This window comes from Vitis riparia, chromosome 12 (genome assembly GCF_004353265.1).
Source record: "Vitis riparia cultivar Riparia Gloire de Montpellier isolate 1030 chromosome 12, EGFV_Vit.rip_1.0, whole genome shotgun sequence".
Lineage (NCBI taxonomy): Eukaryota > Viridiplantae > Streptophyta > Magnoliopsida > Vitales > Vitaceae > Vitis > Vitis riparia.
The window spans coordinates 15,677,425-15,696,775 of NC_048442.1; the positions used below are offsets into that span (position 1 = coordinate 15,677,425).

Sequence of the window (19,351 nt, forward strand, 5' to 3'; positions counted from 1 at the left end):
AATAAAATACAATTAAACTTAAATAAAAATTTATATATTTTCAAAATTTTTTAATCTTTATATTGATTAGAATATGTTAAATGAATTTAAAATAGTATATAATTTTTTATATATATTTTTTTCAAAGACCAAACATATTGTTAATTATTCTGTTTTTTTTAGTAGTCTAAAATCCATAGATGTACAAGAGCGTTATGCATGGGTAAGAATATAAACATAATTATGTTTTAATTGAAAATATTTTTAAAAATAGTTTTCAAAAAATACTTAAAGCTTAATTTATCAACAAGCCCGTGACAAAACATTTACATCAATTAATAGTATAATCCATCTTAGAATGACAAAAAACCATCTTATAATGGCCAAAAAAGAAAAGAAAAGGAGAAGGAAAATAAAAATAAAAATAATAATAATAAAATAAGGGTTAAAGACACCTACTGTTATTTTCACATGGGGTAGGGAACAAGCGAGTATGACGACAATGGCATACAAGCGAGTGGAATAAGCACAAAGAGGAAGAGAGCAGAAGGACAGAGAATGAAAAAGAAAGAGACGCCACAAGCTGCCAAATCCTCAGACACCCTTTTTCCAATCAAAAGCCCATCTCTCTCCTTCCAGGTCTCCACCAAACGAATCTCTTTCCCTTTCTCTCTCCCTCTTCTGCTCTCCTTTTTCACTCTCTCCACAATTATAATATAAATTATTGTCCTTTCGCCTCTTTCGTGAACTCGGAGCGTTTTGTGTTGCCTCTAAACTCATCATTTTCCTATGGGAGGCTAAACATACGAAAAGAAAGTAGGGAGAGAGGGACGGTGAGAAGCTTTTTTCTATTCATCATTCAGAATTGTTTTGTGTAAGTTTCTTCATTTGTGTCCTCTGCTGCTTTTCCTGCAAATCGTTTTGTTGAATATCTCCTGAATCCGTTGTCGTTTTCTTTAGACGTCCATTTTTTCCGAGAAAATCAAGTGCTTTCTCGGAAAGTTGATTCAAAGGCGTCCCATTTGGTTTGTTTCGAGTTCCAGGTGATTTTCGTTTCTTTTTGTAACGGAGGTTGACAAACCAAACGGTCGCGAATCTCTCAGGTTGATGTAACTCGGTTTGTGTGAAAGTAGTGGTGTGCTTTGGAGAAGTGGAATGGAGATTTCGTCGTGTGCGGTTAGTTTCGTGTGTTTGGTGTTTGTGTTATGTCTGTTTGAGCCATCTTTGGCTGGACTGCTGGCTGAGCCGGCGGATTCTCACCAGCAACCAATGAAACCGGGGGATTACTCCACGCCAAACACAGTTCCGGCATTTCCGGTTCAGACGGAAACGCAAACGTGTCGGCTGGACCTCTCCGCGGAGCTTTTCGGTGGCGTGAATGACGCCTGTGGCAGAAACCTTGATCGGAGCCGGTGCTGTCCAGTGCTCGCCGCCTGGCTCTTCGCTGCTCACGCTCGGTCGGCGCTCCAGGTCGCTGCTCCGGCGCCGGCGTCTTCCGATCTCCCAATGATGCCTGACGACTCGCAGAAGTGTGTTAACTCGCTTCAGAGCTCGCTCCAGAGTCGCAACATCCACATTCCTCAGCCCAACGCCACCTGCGATGCGATCCTCTGCTTCTGCGGTATTCGCCTCCACCAGATTACCTCCCTCAGTTGCCCCGCAGCGTTCAACATTTCATCCTACCGGAACGCCACTCCTACCGCCGCCGTCAAGAATCTAGAGCGAAATTGCCGGAATTCTTCCTACTCCGGCTGCACCAAGTGTCTCGGTGCCCTCCAGAAGGTCAGTCCTCCGATGACTCCAGTCTCGAATCAACCTAATCCAATTTCTCTTAACCTAACAAAAATGTCTTCATCATTCGTTTACTCTACAATCTCAATTAACTTCAAAATAAAATCATACCATTTATTTTTAAAAATACCACAATTTTGAATAATATCGGGTAGTGATACTATCACATGGATCAAAATGAAGTCATTTTTGTAGCTTCAGGTCTCATTTGCCATTTTGCGAAACGAACCAAAGTCATTCTGGTGGAGACTGGAAAATGACTCTCTATCAGGCGCATCATTGCCTGTTCACTCCACCACCCACTAACTTGCACTTCCCCACCCGTGCAATTTAGCATTTTTCTTCAATTTGACAATTACCACAAAAGGTCTGAAATGCCCTTGTGATGATTTCCGTTGCAGCTAAAAGGCGATGGCAAAAACGGAACGGAAGAAGGCGGCGATAGGGCGAGCAAAATGTTCAGCAGGGACTGCCAGCTCATGGGGCTTACTTGGCTGCTAGCAAGGAACAAAACAGCGTACATTCCCACAGTGTCAGCTGTATTGCGCGCCATCATGTACAGTGCGCACCCCCCACACGAGTCCAAGTGCAGCCCAGACCAGGAGAACATGCCGTTGGCCGTCGATTCTTTGCAATTCGAAAAGTCGTCGTCGTCGTCATCCACAACGATTTCACCGTTCTCGTCGTTGCCCATTTTTTCATTTCCGATTTTGCCCCTAATCATGCTCCTTTTTATGTCTTGTTGAGTCTGGCTTCTTTCTCCCGTGGCCTCGCATATGCTGTCGGGTCACGTGAAGCTACTAGACAAACGGGCAAGCGGGGTCGTTTTTGTCTTTTTCCTTGCCTCACTGTAAATTTCGCCTCGGTTCAGAATCAGTTTTCACACCTCGGTCTTTTACACATTTACGGTTTTACCATTTCCAATTCTATATTTTCATTTTTCTCACTTTTACCTCAATTTTTTTTCATATTTGCATCGTGATTCACTTTTCAATGCAAGAGATGATAGAAGGGATCAGCTTAGATTATGGTGCGGTGCAGATTATAATAATATGGTTATAGCGTACATTATTAATACTATTACTAAGATGTGAGCTTTTAGGTTAGCAGGTCCCTAGGACTACTGAGTATGTTGGTCCTAAAGCATCGACAAGACAAAAGAAAACAAAACCCAGAAAGAAACAAAGGGGAGTGTGTTTTAACAGCTCACTTCACATGGCGGTCTCTGTTTTTAAACATGGTTTCACATGCTCAAGAGAGAATTGCGGTTAAATATATGTCTCAATGCAGTGAGAGAGAGAGTGGGTTTGAGAGTAAAATGTAGAGCAAATCCATAAATCCAAAAGAAAAAAATTCCAAATATAAGTATGATATAGGATTTGAAGCGGACGTTATAAATGGAAGTTTGCATTCTTATGAACACGAACCATGAATAGCGCCCATAAGAATAAGGTCAGAAAAGAAAACTATATTCATGTAAATACGGTTACGAAAATTCAAATAATATTTTCTGTTAAGAATGATTGTAATCTTTATCATTGGGGAAATAACACGTGAACTCATTATGAAAGATAAAAACTAAAGAATGCTTTAGAAGAACCTAAGTGAAAATTCAATATGGCAACAGATAATAAAAGAATGTGTCATGATGTTGATATGATAGATATAGGTGAAATAATCATACCTTTTTTATATCTACATCCCTAAATTGCACATATTTTAATGAAAATGCCATCGTTTTCATTTTTCTTTTCATCTTTTGTTAAAGTAAATAAATGAACAAAAAGGAAAGAGAATGATATTCCACGATTTCATTTTCATGCCCTCACGCCCAAAGCACTAGGTTTAATAAACCCCGTCACATCATGATAACCTTTTGTCAAAATCTTAATTATTGATGAATTCCATATCCTCTTTATGATAATTTTTTACCGAAGGTAGAAGTTAAAGTGAAAATCATAATTATGATCCAATGTTCCAACACGGTAAACCCGAACCCACTCCAAGGAACAAGAGAAACCAGTCATTGAGGAGATTTTCCTGCACTTTGTTTTCCATTTTAGCGTGAAAGAAGGAAACAAATCAAGGAAAAAATCTGAGAGCAAACAGATGAAATATACCACTGTGCCGATTAGATATAAACCTGTAAACCAGTTGATTGTTTACAACTCTGAAAACAGAACAATGTACATACCAATCCAGACTTCAAATAAAGAATTGACTACTTTGCCATCCATTTATTCATCACTGATCTATAAAATATAAGTATAAATCTTTACCGTTGTCCCGTGTTGAACAGTAATCAACGGTCACCATCCTTTGCCTATGAGCCACAACCAGTCAGCTGTTACCCCTGCAAACAGTCCTCCAAGGAGAAAAAACACGAGGATATTTCCCAATGCGTTTTGTTCGGGTCCCTACATAACCAAAATCCCATAAGGAAGATCGATCCCAGATTTGAATAAAAACTCAACCAAGAATTGCCTGAATCAACTTACCTTATACCCTTTTGGTGCTTCTGTAAGAACACAGACTGTGAAATAACCATTGGTTAATCCCAAGAAGGATGTCAGCATTATCATCCAGCCCTGGTCTCCGTATTTGGCAGTGAAATAGAATGCTGGTATGAGCAAGAAACGGGTGAGAATTCCTATCATGAGTCCTTTTCGCGACTTCAACTTTATGCATTTAATGAGCGGAATGTATCTCCCAATTAGATCCCATCCATTGTACATGGCAATTAGAACAAGGGAATACCTGAAATACCAACCAATATTGAAAAATAAGAGCTTAAAAATCACTAAGTAGAAACAAGTTCCATGGACTATCATTTGAAATGATTTCAATTATTATTCACCATGAACCCAAGCTGTGTGATCCAGTATCTTCAGACAAGAATCCAGGGAAAATAGACAATGTCAAAATGTATATCAAAAATAGATCGATCGCATAGTCTATGTTCTGAAGTAACAACTGTTTGTTGCTTAGGCGCTCGGGTTGTTCTGGGTCTTTTTCAGCCTGCAAAAATAGTTCCAAGATGAGACCAAAGACCGAAATAATTGATTACTTGATATATCTTGTTCCATATCTAAAGAAATATCTATACCCCAGTTGTTTGGATGCCACCAGCTGCAAGATCAGCTGAAACAGTTTTGGATCCTTCAGAGGCTGCCTTTGCACGGAAGTACTTCACTATTGGTAGCTTTGGAAAGACAAATGCATAGAGAATAACACAAAACAGCTCAAAGAATGTCGATATGGAAAGGAACAATACTGCCACAAAAGAAACAACGAAATAAGTGTTCTATAGATAAAAGACTAGAAAGCTCAAGACCGGTTTTACTGTTAAATGAAAGAGATGAAACCGTAAATTGCTTGGATTAACAAAAATCTCTCAGAGCAGTTCTACAAAATTGAATTATATGTTGATGGTATAAGATAATTCAAAGGAAAAACATGTACAGATGATTACAACTCTTAAACCTGAAAGTGTTGAACAAGAGATACTAGTTGTATAAATTTACCTATCAAAAAAGGAAAAATAAAAAGAAAAGAGAATACTAGTTGTATGAAGCCTAAAGGACCTAATCTCTATATAATCAGAATATTAGCAAGAAAATTAGAAATCCTGATTTCAGGTAAACACAATAAAATTACAATCAAATAAAGGATTACAACTGCATAATGCTCCTTGTTGGAACCAGAACTTGATACCACATTGGGAAATTTAATCATGACTGCACAATGTTCTATCTTAGACTTTGGCATTCCTCAAAGCAAGGCAAATGAAATTAAAAGGGGGCCAACCCATGAAATCATGTTATTAAATTGTTTAAAGAGAATCGTCGACTCATTTCTGATCTAATTCTCATTTACATTATTGATAGAAATCCAGTATAAAAACACTTGCAGGAATTCTTCATTTTGTACATATAATAAGTATAGTATAATGTGATTATGAGAAGTAAACAGTTAAAAAAATATGGGAATTTGAACATACTGGCTCCTTTCCGAAAGCCATCCCTTGAATTCTCAAATGCTGCTTTTGTAATCAACCTCAAACCAGAGGTTATAGCCCCTGATGCAGCCAAACCAGCAAGGAAAGACTGAAGATTTTGAAACCACAAGATTCAAAAATAAATAAACATATCAGATAAATATGAAAAAGAAAAAAGAAAAAGAAGAAAACAAATATTAGTGAAGAGTATGAAAAGGCTAATCACAGATACTGACTTGCATGAATTCAGGAAGCATGAAAGAGAGGTCTCCAACCATCCCACCCTGAACATGAGCATCTGCTAATCCAAAAGCAGCACTAAGGACACAAATTCCAATGAAAGTCCCAAGTCCTCCTTTCCCAGATGTAGCTAAGTCCAACTATGACAAAAACAGAGGAAAGGTGGCTCCGTCACGGGCTCAAAAGATCAATTTCGTAATTGAAACTAAGAAGGTATTTTAGCCAAAAGATCAACTACAGTTTAGGAAAATACAGTAATTGAAAAGACAACGATACTTACAACTAAGACTAAAAGGGTACTTATGAAGAAAAGTGTATATCCAAATAAGTTTCGTAGTCTAGTATTGATTTTTGCTTCTTTGTATGTCAATATTGCAATTGTTACAAGTGCAAATGGTTGATATACTAGGGTAAGGACCCTTGAAGGATGGTAGTCCTGCACAAGGAAGAAAAATTATACAATCAATCACTTATGTAATTCTGCAGTATACCAATAACAACTATTCAATACACCTATATAAATCATAGTTAGGTTATCTCAGGATTCAAAAATTATAGAAAAGTTACAGGGACACTTTCATACACAAAAGAATTTGAGAGTTAATAAATATTTTCAGGAAAATCATGAAGAATTTGGTAGTTTTTGAGAAAGCATCACATTCCACTGCCTTAACTCTATGTACTAGTAAAGCTAAACCACCATTAGACAGCAGGAATAGAAAGAAGACTCTTCATCATAGATACTCCCCAGGATGGTAAAAAAACACAAGAAATACCAGTCAGCAATAAATTGGCGAGTTTCTAGTGGAGATTGAGTGTTTCCAGTAATATCATTGAAGATAGAAATTTTTTTTTTATGGCAATCATTGTCATACACCAAGTCCAAACTCTGTTTAAAGCCTGCTGTCATGCCCCCATCAAATTTTTCAGAATGGACGTATGGGAGAGTGCTGAACCCAGAAAAATTTAGAATCCTAAGAGAATAAAAATGTCCGTAATCATTTTAGAAGATTTGAAAGGTTCTAGAGTAAGCGATTTTATAATGCCCATAAATAGAGGTGGCCTTTTTGGTTATAAAGGATCCTTTGCAGTAGCATTTCAATCTTAAGTATGCTCTCCCTCTGTCACTTCCTTCTTCCACTTCTATAAGGGTGTTCTCAAACTCAAGTATGCTCTCTTCCTCACCTGGTTTTAATAAGGGTGTTGGAGAATGATGTGGTTAACTTGAAAGGGAATTAAGATTTAAGTGAAAAAACAGCTTTCATATGGTGAAGATGAGGCATAAAAATCATGCCCAAATGCATGAAATTGTCACAAAAAAATTTGATAGCTTATCAAACATACATAAAAATGAATCCAATACCATTCGAGAAACCCCATTGCATGAATATATCTAAAAAAACAATTGTTAAAAAAGAAAAAGAAAAAAAGAAAATGACAGATTACCGGAAACAAATAAGCATAATAATCTCCTATTGTAAGCATGCTGTTCCATGAAAAAAGGCATCCATTTCCCAGAAGCCAACACACAATGATTGCAGCATACTTTCCCTGATAAAGCCAATAATCATACATTAGAAAGATCCTCTTTCAGAGAAAAAAAAAAAAAACCAATGAAATTCCATTTTGAATGGCATCAATCCCAAACCTCAACTTTAGTTGGAGCCCCATTCCCATTTTCATTGTGCACAGACATGATTATTCCTTCCAGGAGCTCTTATAAAAAGGAAAACCCAAAATTAGAGAAAATTGAACTGAAATATATATATACATACCAACATGTCAGATCAAGTTGAATAATTCAGTAGCGGGGACCATCATTCTTATTAGATAGATTGACTTATAATGATAAGACAATCAATTTTCTTTTGCAGAGCAGCAATTACAGTAGTAATACAACTATCATTAATCATGTAAAAACTCTTCAATACAAAATACAAGTGGGTATTGCAGATCTGCAAAACAATAAAATAACCCAGACGCCAAACCCCCATTTTTTTCCCTCTATTTTGCAAGAATCCATTGATAAAACTTACAGAAATTATCCAGTTTTTGGGCCGAAGACATCATTCCAATAGACCCAAAAGCATGAGAATACAATCAAAATCGAACAAGAACCATAGCCAGAGCCAGAGCCAGAGCCAGAGATGAACTTACCTGTTTGTCTCCAAAGGAGGGTGGAACCAGAAGAGATTCAGATTCAGATTCTTCGGCCTTTATGAGAATCTCACTCTGTGTGCCCACCTGTAATACAGCTGTAAGGAAACAATAATAACAATAAAAACCCTTCAGTATGAAAACGAAGTCCACCCTCAACCTTCCCTTGTATGGAATGTGAAAATAAAACTCTCCTCAACCATTTTCTTGGAAAATATTTTCCTTTCATACGCACATGGAATCTCCATGTTTGAATTTTGAAGGAAAATCCACAATTTCCAATCTTTTTAAAAGGGATATGTTGACCAAACAGCCCACTATCCAGCCAGTCAACGACTTGATAAGTCCTTATTTGAATCTTTTAGTCCTACATTTTAAATGATCTATAATATTGAATAATGAGCATTCAGTACCTTAAAAGTTGCTCAAATTTCCATTGGTTTTGTTTTCAATTTTTTTTTTTCCATTTATAAAATAAAAATAAAAAATTTGAAAAAACTCCCCATGCCATTGAAGTATATTCAAATTTGGTCGATTAAGAATTCTAACTTCCCTATAAAATTTAAACGAAAATTTAACGGAACCTAATAATGGAATTAGAATCAGCCAAACAAACCTTTACTTACATAGGATTCTTCAATTGGACTGAAATAATTTATTAAAATAGTTGCCATATATGGATTTGGAGTTGAGGGGTTGCCCTCAAAAACAGAGGTTGTTTCTGTTCACACTTCGCTTGTCATTTCCAATTTTTCAACTCTCTCCTCAGCCGTCACGGCGCCAAACTTTCGTATTCGACACGATTCATGTGAATTTTGGAATTTCAAAATTATGTCTCTATTTGGATTGGTTTCAAAGAAGTTAAAAATTATATTTTAAACTCAATAAAAACTTTTATACCTATTTAGTTATTTTTTGATATCTCAGGACGGATTAATCCTTGACCATTTCCCCTCTTATTAAGACTACGAATTGTTCTTATTGATTATGATTAATACAATATATAAACAGTGATTTCAAATCTATAGGTTAATCGTACTCTCACAATTTTATATAAGGCGGGGTTTGGTTTTTGGGGGTGATAATGAAAAAGTTAAGAGATAAGTCACTTTTATTACTATCTTAATATATGAGATTTTCACTTCATATAGTTCTTCGATCAATTCCTTTGAAATCATTAGATCTTTTTCCTCGTTGAAGAATCTCCTTCTTGATTAAAAAGTTTATGACTTAGAAAAGAACTTAATGTGAAAATTAGGAAAATGTACATTTTTGTAAAAGATATATTTTGGTATATACAATAATTTTTTTTTTTTTTTTTTTTTTTGTGTGTTTAATATCAATATATTGTCATTTAAAAATTGTGATTTAGCTTCATCTTCAACTTCGGGGAAAGCAGAAAACAAGAAGCTATCCTAAACGATGACATAGAATCATTAAGAAAACGATTATGGTTGGAATATTCCTCTAGTGTCTTTCATGCCTCACCAGTTCCTGTTTTAATCAACCTCTAGCATCTGGTCCAATATCCATATGGGAGGAAAGGGATAGAAGCATTGGCTCAACTAATACTAAAACATTCACAGTATCAATACAACTAATTGTGGGGGTTGGAAGAATTGACACAAGGGATTAGTACTCTAGAATCCAACTTGTATGAGTTGCAGGAGTAGTAATAAGGAGGTATTCTCTATGTGAGCCAAAGCAAGAAGAAAACAAGCAAATTTATGAATGAGTCTAAAACATTAAGAAACAAAATTCTATTTGCTTGGGAAAAAAAAGCCTCTATGGGTTTCTAAAGCTCTTAATCAACTTAAATTTATGACAGATATTCATGATTTTCATATTGGTATTTTAAATTCATCTTTTAGTGTCCCTAAGATTGGACAAATTGGGATTAGAAAATATGACCTTGTTGAACTTCAATGTGAAGAACTAGTTTACTCTTTTTCCACTTTTTTAGATTCTCTTACGATTTCACATTCTAGGAATTTTTAAGAGCTTCCTCTTCCACTTAGTATGTCTTGTTCCATAGCCTAGGGTCTCAACTTCATATCTTATCTTTATCTCTAGTGGTATGGTGAGCTTAAGAGTTCTTATGTTCACTCTTATTATATTTTATTTTTACGATTTCATCATTAGTGTGTTACTGTCTTGGTCAAAGATCTATGAAGAAAGTATAACAATTAGAGGGACTAAGTTTGTTCCTGATATTTCAAAGAATTTCATGTCTATCATATTTCATACTTATGGTTTGATGAATAGTGTTGATTACTTGGTATGTTATTGTTTTCATAAATGTTATAAATGATATTTTAATTACGTAATTAGTTGAAATATGATTCTTTAAACCGCTATCCCTAGGAACATATTAATCACCTTTAAGAATTTTAGAACGAAATTGATGCATAATTTGATATAATAGGTATATACAATCTTCTATTGTTCTTCATTGAAAGAAAATCTTTTTAAGTTTGATTTTTGAGTGAAATTTTAGATTTGGGAAAGCCATGGATATTATGTCTATTCTAGATAATTTTACAATGTCATGGTTAAGATAGTTCCTTTGATTAAAAATATTACCGTAAGTGAAAAAAAATATTAATATTTTTTATCAAATTTGTATTATACTAATTAAAAAACGCTTGCAATGTAAGTGAGGTGGTAAATTATAATTTTTTTAATATTTTATAAAATATAATACAAAATAATTTAAACAAAAAGAATTTATATTAAATCAATTAGAAATGTTTTTTCGAGATGATTGTTTAATATTTGAATATTAGAAAATAATATTTTAATTCTATTTCCTCTTTCCATATGTAGACTTTAGGAATTAAATTCATAAGAAGCAAACAAATGAAAAGCTAAGAACCATAAGAATGAACATTGGAAATCAAACACAATTTGTATCCTTCACTCAAATTTAATTTGGTACCTTTTAAGTAAGTCTTGGTCTTTTGAGCTTTGATGAACACATAATTGTTGAAGCACTAAAAAGTTGAAAGATAAACACAATATTGAGATAAGATAAGTGGCACCAAGTTCATTAGGTAAAATAGAATCACCACCTAAGAAAACAAACTGACTTTTGTCATTCAATAACAAAATTTGCACAAGATTTTGAGAAAAGAGATAAAAATAAGAGTAATCAAATGAAAATACTCAATGACAAGCAAAAATAAGAACAATCAAAAGATTCATTAACATTGAAACTTCTTGTTTGGCTCTCGAGAAACTATCAAAAAATAATAAAACCAATTAAAACCTTGAATTCTTTTGTTCCCAAAATAATTTAAAAAATTAAATTAAAAAACAAAAACCCTAGAGGGTATGAATTCTCACCATTGGTGAAGTTGGAATAAAGATAAAGTAGGGGTTTGGATGAAGAAGATTGCTACCGCTTGATCCTACAAGTGGATCTACTTTTACACAAAAAGAGAGATATACAAATGTCAAATAGTAACAGTCATTGTGGTGGGAGAACCAAAAGCTAATCGTTATATTTGTTACAAAACTGAAACGACATTTTCAATATGAAAAAGACATCTTTCATCTGAAAAGGTATTGTGGATCCCGTATTTTGGTTCATGCGCTTCCACTCGATGACGAGTTTGATTTTTATTTGAAAATGATTTTATTTATTAAAAAATTACTTGGAGTCGCCACTTATTTTATTTTATTTTTAAAAGGGTAAACAAAATAAGAAAAAAAAACCCTAAGTGTGACTCCTTATTTTGGAAAAGATAGTCTGTGAAAAACCGAATCGGACTCGAGGGTCAGGTTACTTCTCAGGAAGGTACGGTAAATACCGTAGCACCCCTCTAAGTCCCTAAAGTCGGGTCTCTACTAATAAAATGAAGCTGACGTGACAATCAATAAGAAAATCAATGGATACTCAAATCGATCATGCACATATGGGAATCAAAACATGTATACAGAATAACCAGAATGGGAGTGAATGCATACTTGGGCCACAAATGAGCAATGCGCTATCATAAAAATGGGGTCAGTGTACAATAAAGAGTACAAAACATATCACATGCATCACCAAACAGAAATTAAAAGTGTTCGAGGGAAAACTAGATTCTTGAAATTTATTTGAAAATTGGAGTCTTAGAGATTATTTGAAAATTGAAGTTTTAGAGATTATTTGAAAATTGGATTTTTAGAAATTAAATGTAAGAATGAGAATTTTAGAAATTAAATTTGAAAGAAATTGGAATTTTGAAAATTATTTGAGAGTTTGAGATTTAAAAAAAATAAATTATGAAAATTGGGACTTTGGAAATTAAATTTTGAAAGAAATCAGAATTGAAAATTATTTGAGAAGTAGAAACTATGAAAATTGAATTATAAAAATTGGAAATCTTGGAAATCATTCGAAGTCAGAATTTTTAGAAATAAATGAATAAAATGATAATAATAATAATGATAATGATAAATAAATAACGGAATAAATGCGAGAATTGAAATATTGGAAATTGAAAATTAAGTTCGGAAATTGGAAAATTGAAATTTCAGATACCTAAATTTGGAAATCGAAAATTTGAAGAATTATTTAAAGACGGAATTTTAAATAAATAAATAAGTGAATAAATAAATGAATGGAGTAATAATAATGACAAAATAATAATGATTGGATAAATAATTGCGGAAGTTAGGATTTCAGAAATTGGAAATTGAACTTAGGGATTGGAAATTTAAAGAATTATTTAGGGATGAAATTTTAAATAAATGAACAAGTGAATAAATAAATGAATAGAATAACGAAAATAATAATGATTAGATAAATAATTACGAAGATGAAAATTTTGGAAATTGGAAATTGAATTTAGAGATTGGAAATTTGAAGAATTATTTAGAGAGGGGATTTTAAATAAATAGATAAGTGAATAAGTAAATAAATGGAATAACGAAAATAATAAAGATTGGATAAATAAGTGCGAAAAATAGAATTTTAGCAATTGGAAATTGAATTTAGAGATTGAAAATTCGTAGGATTATTTAGAGATGAAATTTTAAATAAATGAATAAGTGAATAAATAAATGAATGGAATAATAATAATGACGAAATAATAAAGGTTAGATAAATAATTGTGAAAAATAGAATTTTAGATATTAGAGACTGAATTTAGAGATTGAAAATTTGAGAAATTATTTAGAGATGAAATTTTAAATATATGAATAAATGAATGAGATAATAATAATAATGAAAATAATCATCAAACAACTTAATGTGAATAGTGGAATTTTTGAGATTGAAAATTAAATTTGGAAAACGGAATTTTGAAAAATTGAACTTTAATGATTGGAATTTTTAAAAGAAATAATAAATAAATAAATGGAATAATAATAATAACAACGAAAGTAATATTTAAACGAATGAACGTGAATAGTGAAATTTTTGAAATTATAAATTAAAATTGGAAGATGGAAATTTTAAAATAAATAAATAAATGGAATAATAGTAATAATGAGAATAATAATGATTAGATAAATAATTGTGAAAATTGGAAAGTGAATTTAGAAATTGGAAAATTGAAGAATTATTTAGAGATGGAATGTTGGAAAATTAAATTTCGAAAGCTAGAAACCCGAAAAATTATTTTAAGGATGGAATGTCAGAAAATTAAATTTCAAAAACTGGAAACCTGAAAAATTATTTTAAGGATGGAATGTTGGAAAATTAAATTTCGAAAACTGGAAACCCGAAAAATTAATTTTAAAGATGGAATGTCGGAAAATTAAATTTCGAAAACTGGAAACCCGAAAAATTAATTTTAAAGATGGAATGTCGGAAAATTAAATTTTGAAAACTGGAAACCCGAAAAATTATTTTAAGAATGGAATGTCAAAAAATTAAATTTCGAAAACTGGAAACTCAAAAAATTATTTTGAGGATGGAATGTTGGAAAATTAAAATTTGAAAACTGGAAACCCGAAAAATTAATTTTAAGGATGGAATAAATTTCAGAAATTGGAATCTAAAAAAAATCATTTTGAGAATGGAATTTCGAAAAGTCAAATCTTGAAAATTTTGTTTTGATATCAAAATATGAAGAAATAATAAAAAGAAATATGGATTGTGGTGATCTTCATGTGCACGTCTCCAGTATAGTGGCTATAAACCCATTTTATATATTCTTTTCCACTACCACCACTATAACCATCAAGAGCCATGCATGGAGACATCAAACCCATTTTCCATTGGCCTTACCGCCAAACCTTTATACCCCCATGATAACCTGCACTCATCATTGAGGCATTTATTTGAATCACCAGCAACTCCAACCACTCCTCCATCGTGAGCATGAAGTTCTGCCCGCGAGTGGTCGAACTATTGGTGCATAAATTGCATCATGCAATGAGTTGTGTCTTTGCCCATAGAATCAATAAACGAGCGTCTCTACCATCAGCCATATAGAAACTTGGGTTCATGCAGTAGGTCCAAGATTCGCCAATAAATAGACGTTGATGAGAATGCAAGCAATAGGTGGGAAAACATGGGTTTTATGATGGGTAGTTGGAGGATGGTATGTGGTGTAGAGAGATGAAATAGGAAGTGAGTAGTAAAGGGGATGAGTTCATGCATGCATGTGGTGTGTATGGAATGTGTGGAAATCAAGTAGCAAAATGCATGGGTATGAAAGGGTAGTGGGCATGAGGAGGTTGAAGAATGGGCATGGAAATGGGTATGGGTAGCAGCTATGGGCACATAATCCTTGCATGCATGAGTGGGAAATGGATACGTGAAGTTGGTGAGCTCATATGGGATAAATTGGGGGTTGATGAGCATGAGAGAAGCAGAAAGGTGAGGGGGGACCACGCGCACAAGAGTTGATGAGAGAAACGGACTGGATGGGTATTATAAAATGGGTTTTATTGGTAATAGGTATGAAAAGGTGGTAAGGTTGACGAGTGTGAAAGAGGAGTGGTGGAGCAAGGGTGGATGGCGAGGTTGAATATGAGCATGGGGTCGATGGGATGGGCAGTGGAGGTTAGTGTGGCCATACAAAGGTGGGACAAAACTGAAAGGTCTCAATATACCCATTAAACATCAAACCCAAAACCAAAAACCAAAGAAAAAAAAGGAATCCAACCATTTAGAAGAGAAAAACGAAAGTATCAATGAGGACTTAAACAGAGCAACATATATAAATTAACATGTTCAACCAAACAAACAACAAACAAAGCTCAGAAATCAACAAAGAGTGAAGTAGAACATTCAGAAACGAAAGCATTCAAGCTCAAGGTGGTATTACTTGATGATCCACACCCCCATTTCCTCTGCTCTTCGTTTCCTCTGTAAAGACCCTTTTTTCCTCTGTTCAAAACTCCCTCATGCCCTCCTGAAATATCTCTGAAAAACCTCCAGCCTCTCTCCTACAGCTTGACGAATCCTCCTCCCCCCCTCCCCCCCCCCCCCCCCCCCCCTCCATATTTCTCAAAACCCCTGTTTTTGTCTTCCCTCATAAGCCACACTAGCTCCACTATGCACCCTTCAGCCAATGCGTCACCCTTTCCAACCACCATCATGGGCGGTCTGCCGACATTCACCACGCGTTCATGCATGGAGTCTCCCGGGAGATGTCCTCCACCTCCACTGAAACGCTCCCCCGACTCCTTAATGAAAGCACATAAAATAAATAAATAATAAATAAAAAAAAACTAAAGACACTTGGTTTGTATAAAAAAAAATGGGGTCCATAGGTATCTTATTAAATATATTATAAATAATAAAAATATTTTATATAAAATTATTTTTAAAAGATAGTTTTTTTAATATATTAATTAGTTTTGTTTAAAAGAGAATTAATTTTTTTGGGGCTTTTTTCTTAAAGGAAAGTTTGAAAAACTAAGGCATAAAAAATGATCATTAGGATGGAAAACTGAAAATAAACGAAAATTGAAAAGACATGTTGTTAATTTATTTGATATAAAAAAGAAAATCATAGGCCTTAAGTTGTGAAAATTATGCATAAATTAATAATTATAAGTTAAAACATTATATACCACTTACAATACTCATATTTTGTACAAAATAACTCCAATAAATCCCAAAATAATATTTAATTAATATATAAAAAACTTAGTTATCATTGAGGATGAAAATATCGATTTTGATTGATATATTGGTAATTTGATTTGATGGATATATCGAAATACATAAGGAAATATCAAAAAATATTTTAACATAAAATATCGATTGAGAAAAAATTAATCAAAATTTATAGAAATGTTGAAAAAAAAAACTCTAAAATATGATAAATAAGAAATAATATGCATATTCAAATGTTTTTTTTTTTAAATATATGTATAATATTGTGAACTTGCGTTTTTTCAAGTGCGTCTCCACTCGATGGTGAGATTCAATTTTTTATTTGGTTAAAATTTGATTTTTTGAAGAAGACTTAGAGTCACTACTTATTTTTGTTTTATTTTTTTTTAAAAGGAAAACAAAATAAGAAAAAATACCATAAGTGTAACTCTTTATTTGGAAAAAACAGTTTGTGAAAAACCAAAATTAAGTTCAGGAGTTAGGTTACCTATTGGGAAGGTATGGTGGTGAGCCGTAACACCCCTCTAAGCCCGTACCTATTGGAAATGTATGATGGTGAGTTGTAATACCCCTCTAAGCCCGTATACGTACGACCTTTATTAAACGAATTAAGAGAATTGTGTCAATTAATTAATTAATTATGGATACCAAGAAAAATAATCAATTTACAAGTCACGGTGAAAATCAATATACACAAAAATAATTATGAAATCTAATTACCAGAATACACAAAATAAATAATAAGAGAATTACACAAAATGATTTATTAAACAAAATAAAAAATATTAAAAACAAAGAGTTTTCAAGAAATTTCAAAGGACTTTATTAAAAAAGATTTTGAATTAATGATTTCAATTTATTTATTTATTTACAAAAAAGTGTCAATTTCATTTGTATTCAATTTTCAAAAAAGTTATTTACACTTATTATTTCAAAAGAATTTATTACAAAATTTCAATTTGGACACAAAAATTATTTTTACTTGCTTTTATTAGAAAATAATGAATTTAAGAAAAATGACTTATACAAATTATTAAAAAAAATATAACTTTATTCGGAAAATAATATTTAGTTAAAAATTAATTTTTAGGACAACTTTATTTACGAAACAATTTTTGGACAATTATTATTTAAAAAAAATCAAATTCTATTAAAAACAATTTTTTTTTTTTTTTCTAAAAGCATTTTTCTGAATTCTAATTAATAAAAAAAATTCTTTTATTAAGAAGAATATTTTAAAATTATTATTTTATTAAAACATATTTACCAAATTATTCCTCTTATTTAAACAAAATTTTTGGTTTGTTCAATATTCAATTTTATACACACTCAATAAATATATACAAACAAATATTTATAGAAACCAATAAAAATAAAATCAAATAGTAGTGAGAAATAAAACGTATACTCAAATAAGCTTGCAACAAGTTCAATGTCTTCCTACGACTTTTCAAGTCTCATTCTCTTTAAAAGAAGCCTTTGTCCTACAAGGTTAGGCAACATAAGGAAACCGAACTCCCCAAACTAACAGTATCGCCCGATCAAGACTTCAAGACCTACTAGCATGTGTAACATTCACGTTTGGCATAGGAGTGGCTGAAGGGATTTTTTCTAACCATCAAGTTCATGTCAATTAATTACTATACACAACCCCATACCACCAACAGGTTGAAGGGACAAGCGACTGCACGATCAAAAGTCATGACACATCATCTGACGACACTTACCAATTGCCTAAAACTGTAATGATTGTCCTACCACTTATAAGACAATCATCATTATAGAGAAGGTTAAAGTGCTTAGTCAGCACTATAGTGACATTCTTTTCAGCACTATAAAAACCCTCCACATGAAGGGAAGAAGGTTGTCCAACCCCCATTGAGTTTGACGAATCTGACTCCAGTTGGTTTTGCACAATATAGGGAAAGGCTATGGGGAGGAGAAAAAAAATGGAAGAGAAATTGGGGGCTTTCGTATGTGAGAGTTGGGGGGAAGAAAAAAAAGAAAAAAGGAAAAAAAGAGATGAGGGAGCCGACCACCTTGTGAATGTGGGGAGAAGAAAAAAAAGGAAAAGAGAAGATGGGGGAGCCCAACCACCTTGGGAATGAGAGGAAAAGAAAAAAAAAGAAGATGAGATGGGAAGCCCGACCACCTTGGGAATGAGGGGAAAAGAAAAAATAAATAAATAAATAAATAAAAAGAGATGAGATGGGGAGCCCAACCACCTTGAGAATGAGGGGAAAAAAAAGGAAGAAAGGAAATGGGAGAGCCTTGGACGTGAAGGGTATGGGTAAAGGTATCGGGGTAGGTGGAGGAGGGAGGAGAGATGAGAGAAAGAATAAAAAGAAAAAAATAAATAAATATATATAATAATAATAATAAAAATAATAACAAATAAAAATAAAACAATTTACAAAATAATAAAAACTAAAAATTAAAGGGTAAGTAGGCCAAAAATATCATATGTAATTGAAATTTAAAATCTAAGAACAAAATTGAACTTAAAATTAATGCAAAAATAAAATTGGGATAAATTTTGGAGTTTACAAATATATTTTGTGACTTTTTGTAATAATATATAGAATTTAACAATGCATTAAATTTAAGATTATAATATATTTAGTGTGAAATAAGTTTTTTATTTAAAAATATTGATAATTTTATTTATAAATTTATATTTGTGTTTGTATTTAATTATTATATTAAATATACGATAAAATAATTAAAATTGATTTATATAATATTTATTAATTTGCATGTGAAAGCATAGTACAAATAAGATGTTGGTGTGGTTTATTAACAAATCAGGCTCATGCTGAAGCTCTTAGGTTTGATCATTGGTCTAGTGTTTTGTGCAATTTAATTTTTTGGTTTTCCCACGTCAGAACATTAAGGCTATGTTTGGTTTCCAGAAAATTTGAAGGAAAATGCAAGGGAAAGAAAATACAAAGGAAAAGTAGAGGGAAAGAAAAAGTGAAGAAAAATAAAAAAAATTGATTAAAAGTTGATAAATTATTTTTTTTGTTACTTCAAACTCATTTTATTTATTTTAACTCATCAATATAAAGATTAAATAATTTAAAAATACATAAGTTTTTAATTAGTTTTAATCATATTTGTTTTTC

General features: G+C 32.6%; 2 protein-coding genes across 9 annotated transcripts; one reads left to right on the forward strand and one right to left on the reverse strand.

Annotated features, from left to right (window-relative positions):
- Nucleotides 1-620: 620 nt before the first annotated feature.
- Nucleotides 621-2,716, forward strand: LOC117926743 (uncharacterized GPI-anchored protein At4g28100). Of its 5 annotated transcripts, none has more exons than XM_034846017.1 (3): nt 621-853; nt 940-1,761; nt 2,172-2,716. In XM_034846017.1, the coding sequence occupies exons 2-3, from the start codon at nt 1,135-1,137 to the stop codon at nt 2,514-2,516; spliced, it is 972 nt and encodes a 323-aa protein (XP_034701908.1). In that variant the 5' UTR covers nt 621-853; nt 940-1,134; the 3' UTR covers nt 2,517-2,716. The 5 variants fall into 5 exon arrangements, with proteins under 5 accessions (XP_034701908.1, XP_034701910.1, XP_034701909.1 ...); XM_034846019.1 differs by having other exon boundaries at nt 1,083-1,761; XM_034846018.1 differs by having other exon boundaries at nt 621-812.
- A 1,150-nt stretch (nt 2,717-3,866) lies between these two features.
- LOC117926742 (equilibrative nucleotide transporter 3-like) lies at nt 3,867-8,423 on the reverse strand. Of its 4 annotated transcripts, XM_034846011.1 has the most exons (11): nt 8,318-8,416; nt 8,165-8,251; nt 7,656-7,723; nt 7,454-7,558; nt 6,288-6,443; nt 6,004-6,147; nt 5,771-5,876; nt 4,877-5,043; nt 4,628-4,788; nt 4,269-4,527; nt 3,867-4,187 (listed from the first exon to the last, which is right to left on the reverse strand). In XM_034846011.1, the coding sequence occupies exons 3-11, from the start codon at nt 7,701-7,703 to the stop codon at nt 4,080-4,082; spliced, it is 1,254 nt and encodes a 417-aa protein (XP_034701902.1). In that variant the 5' UTR covers nt 7,704-7,723; nt 8,165-8,251; nt 8,318-8,416; the 3' UTR covers nt 3,867-4,079. The 4 variants fall into 4 exon arrangements, with proteins under 4 accessions (XP_034701902.1, XP_034701903.1, XP_034701905.1 ...); XM_034846012.1 differs by having other exon boundaries at nt 7,656-7,726; nt 8,165-8,423; XM_034846014.1 differs by lacking the exons at nt 8,165-8,251; nt 8,318-8,416 and adding an exon at nt 8,044-8,152.
- Nucleotides 8,424-19,351: the final 10,928 nt, after the last annotated feature.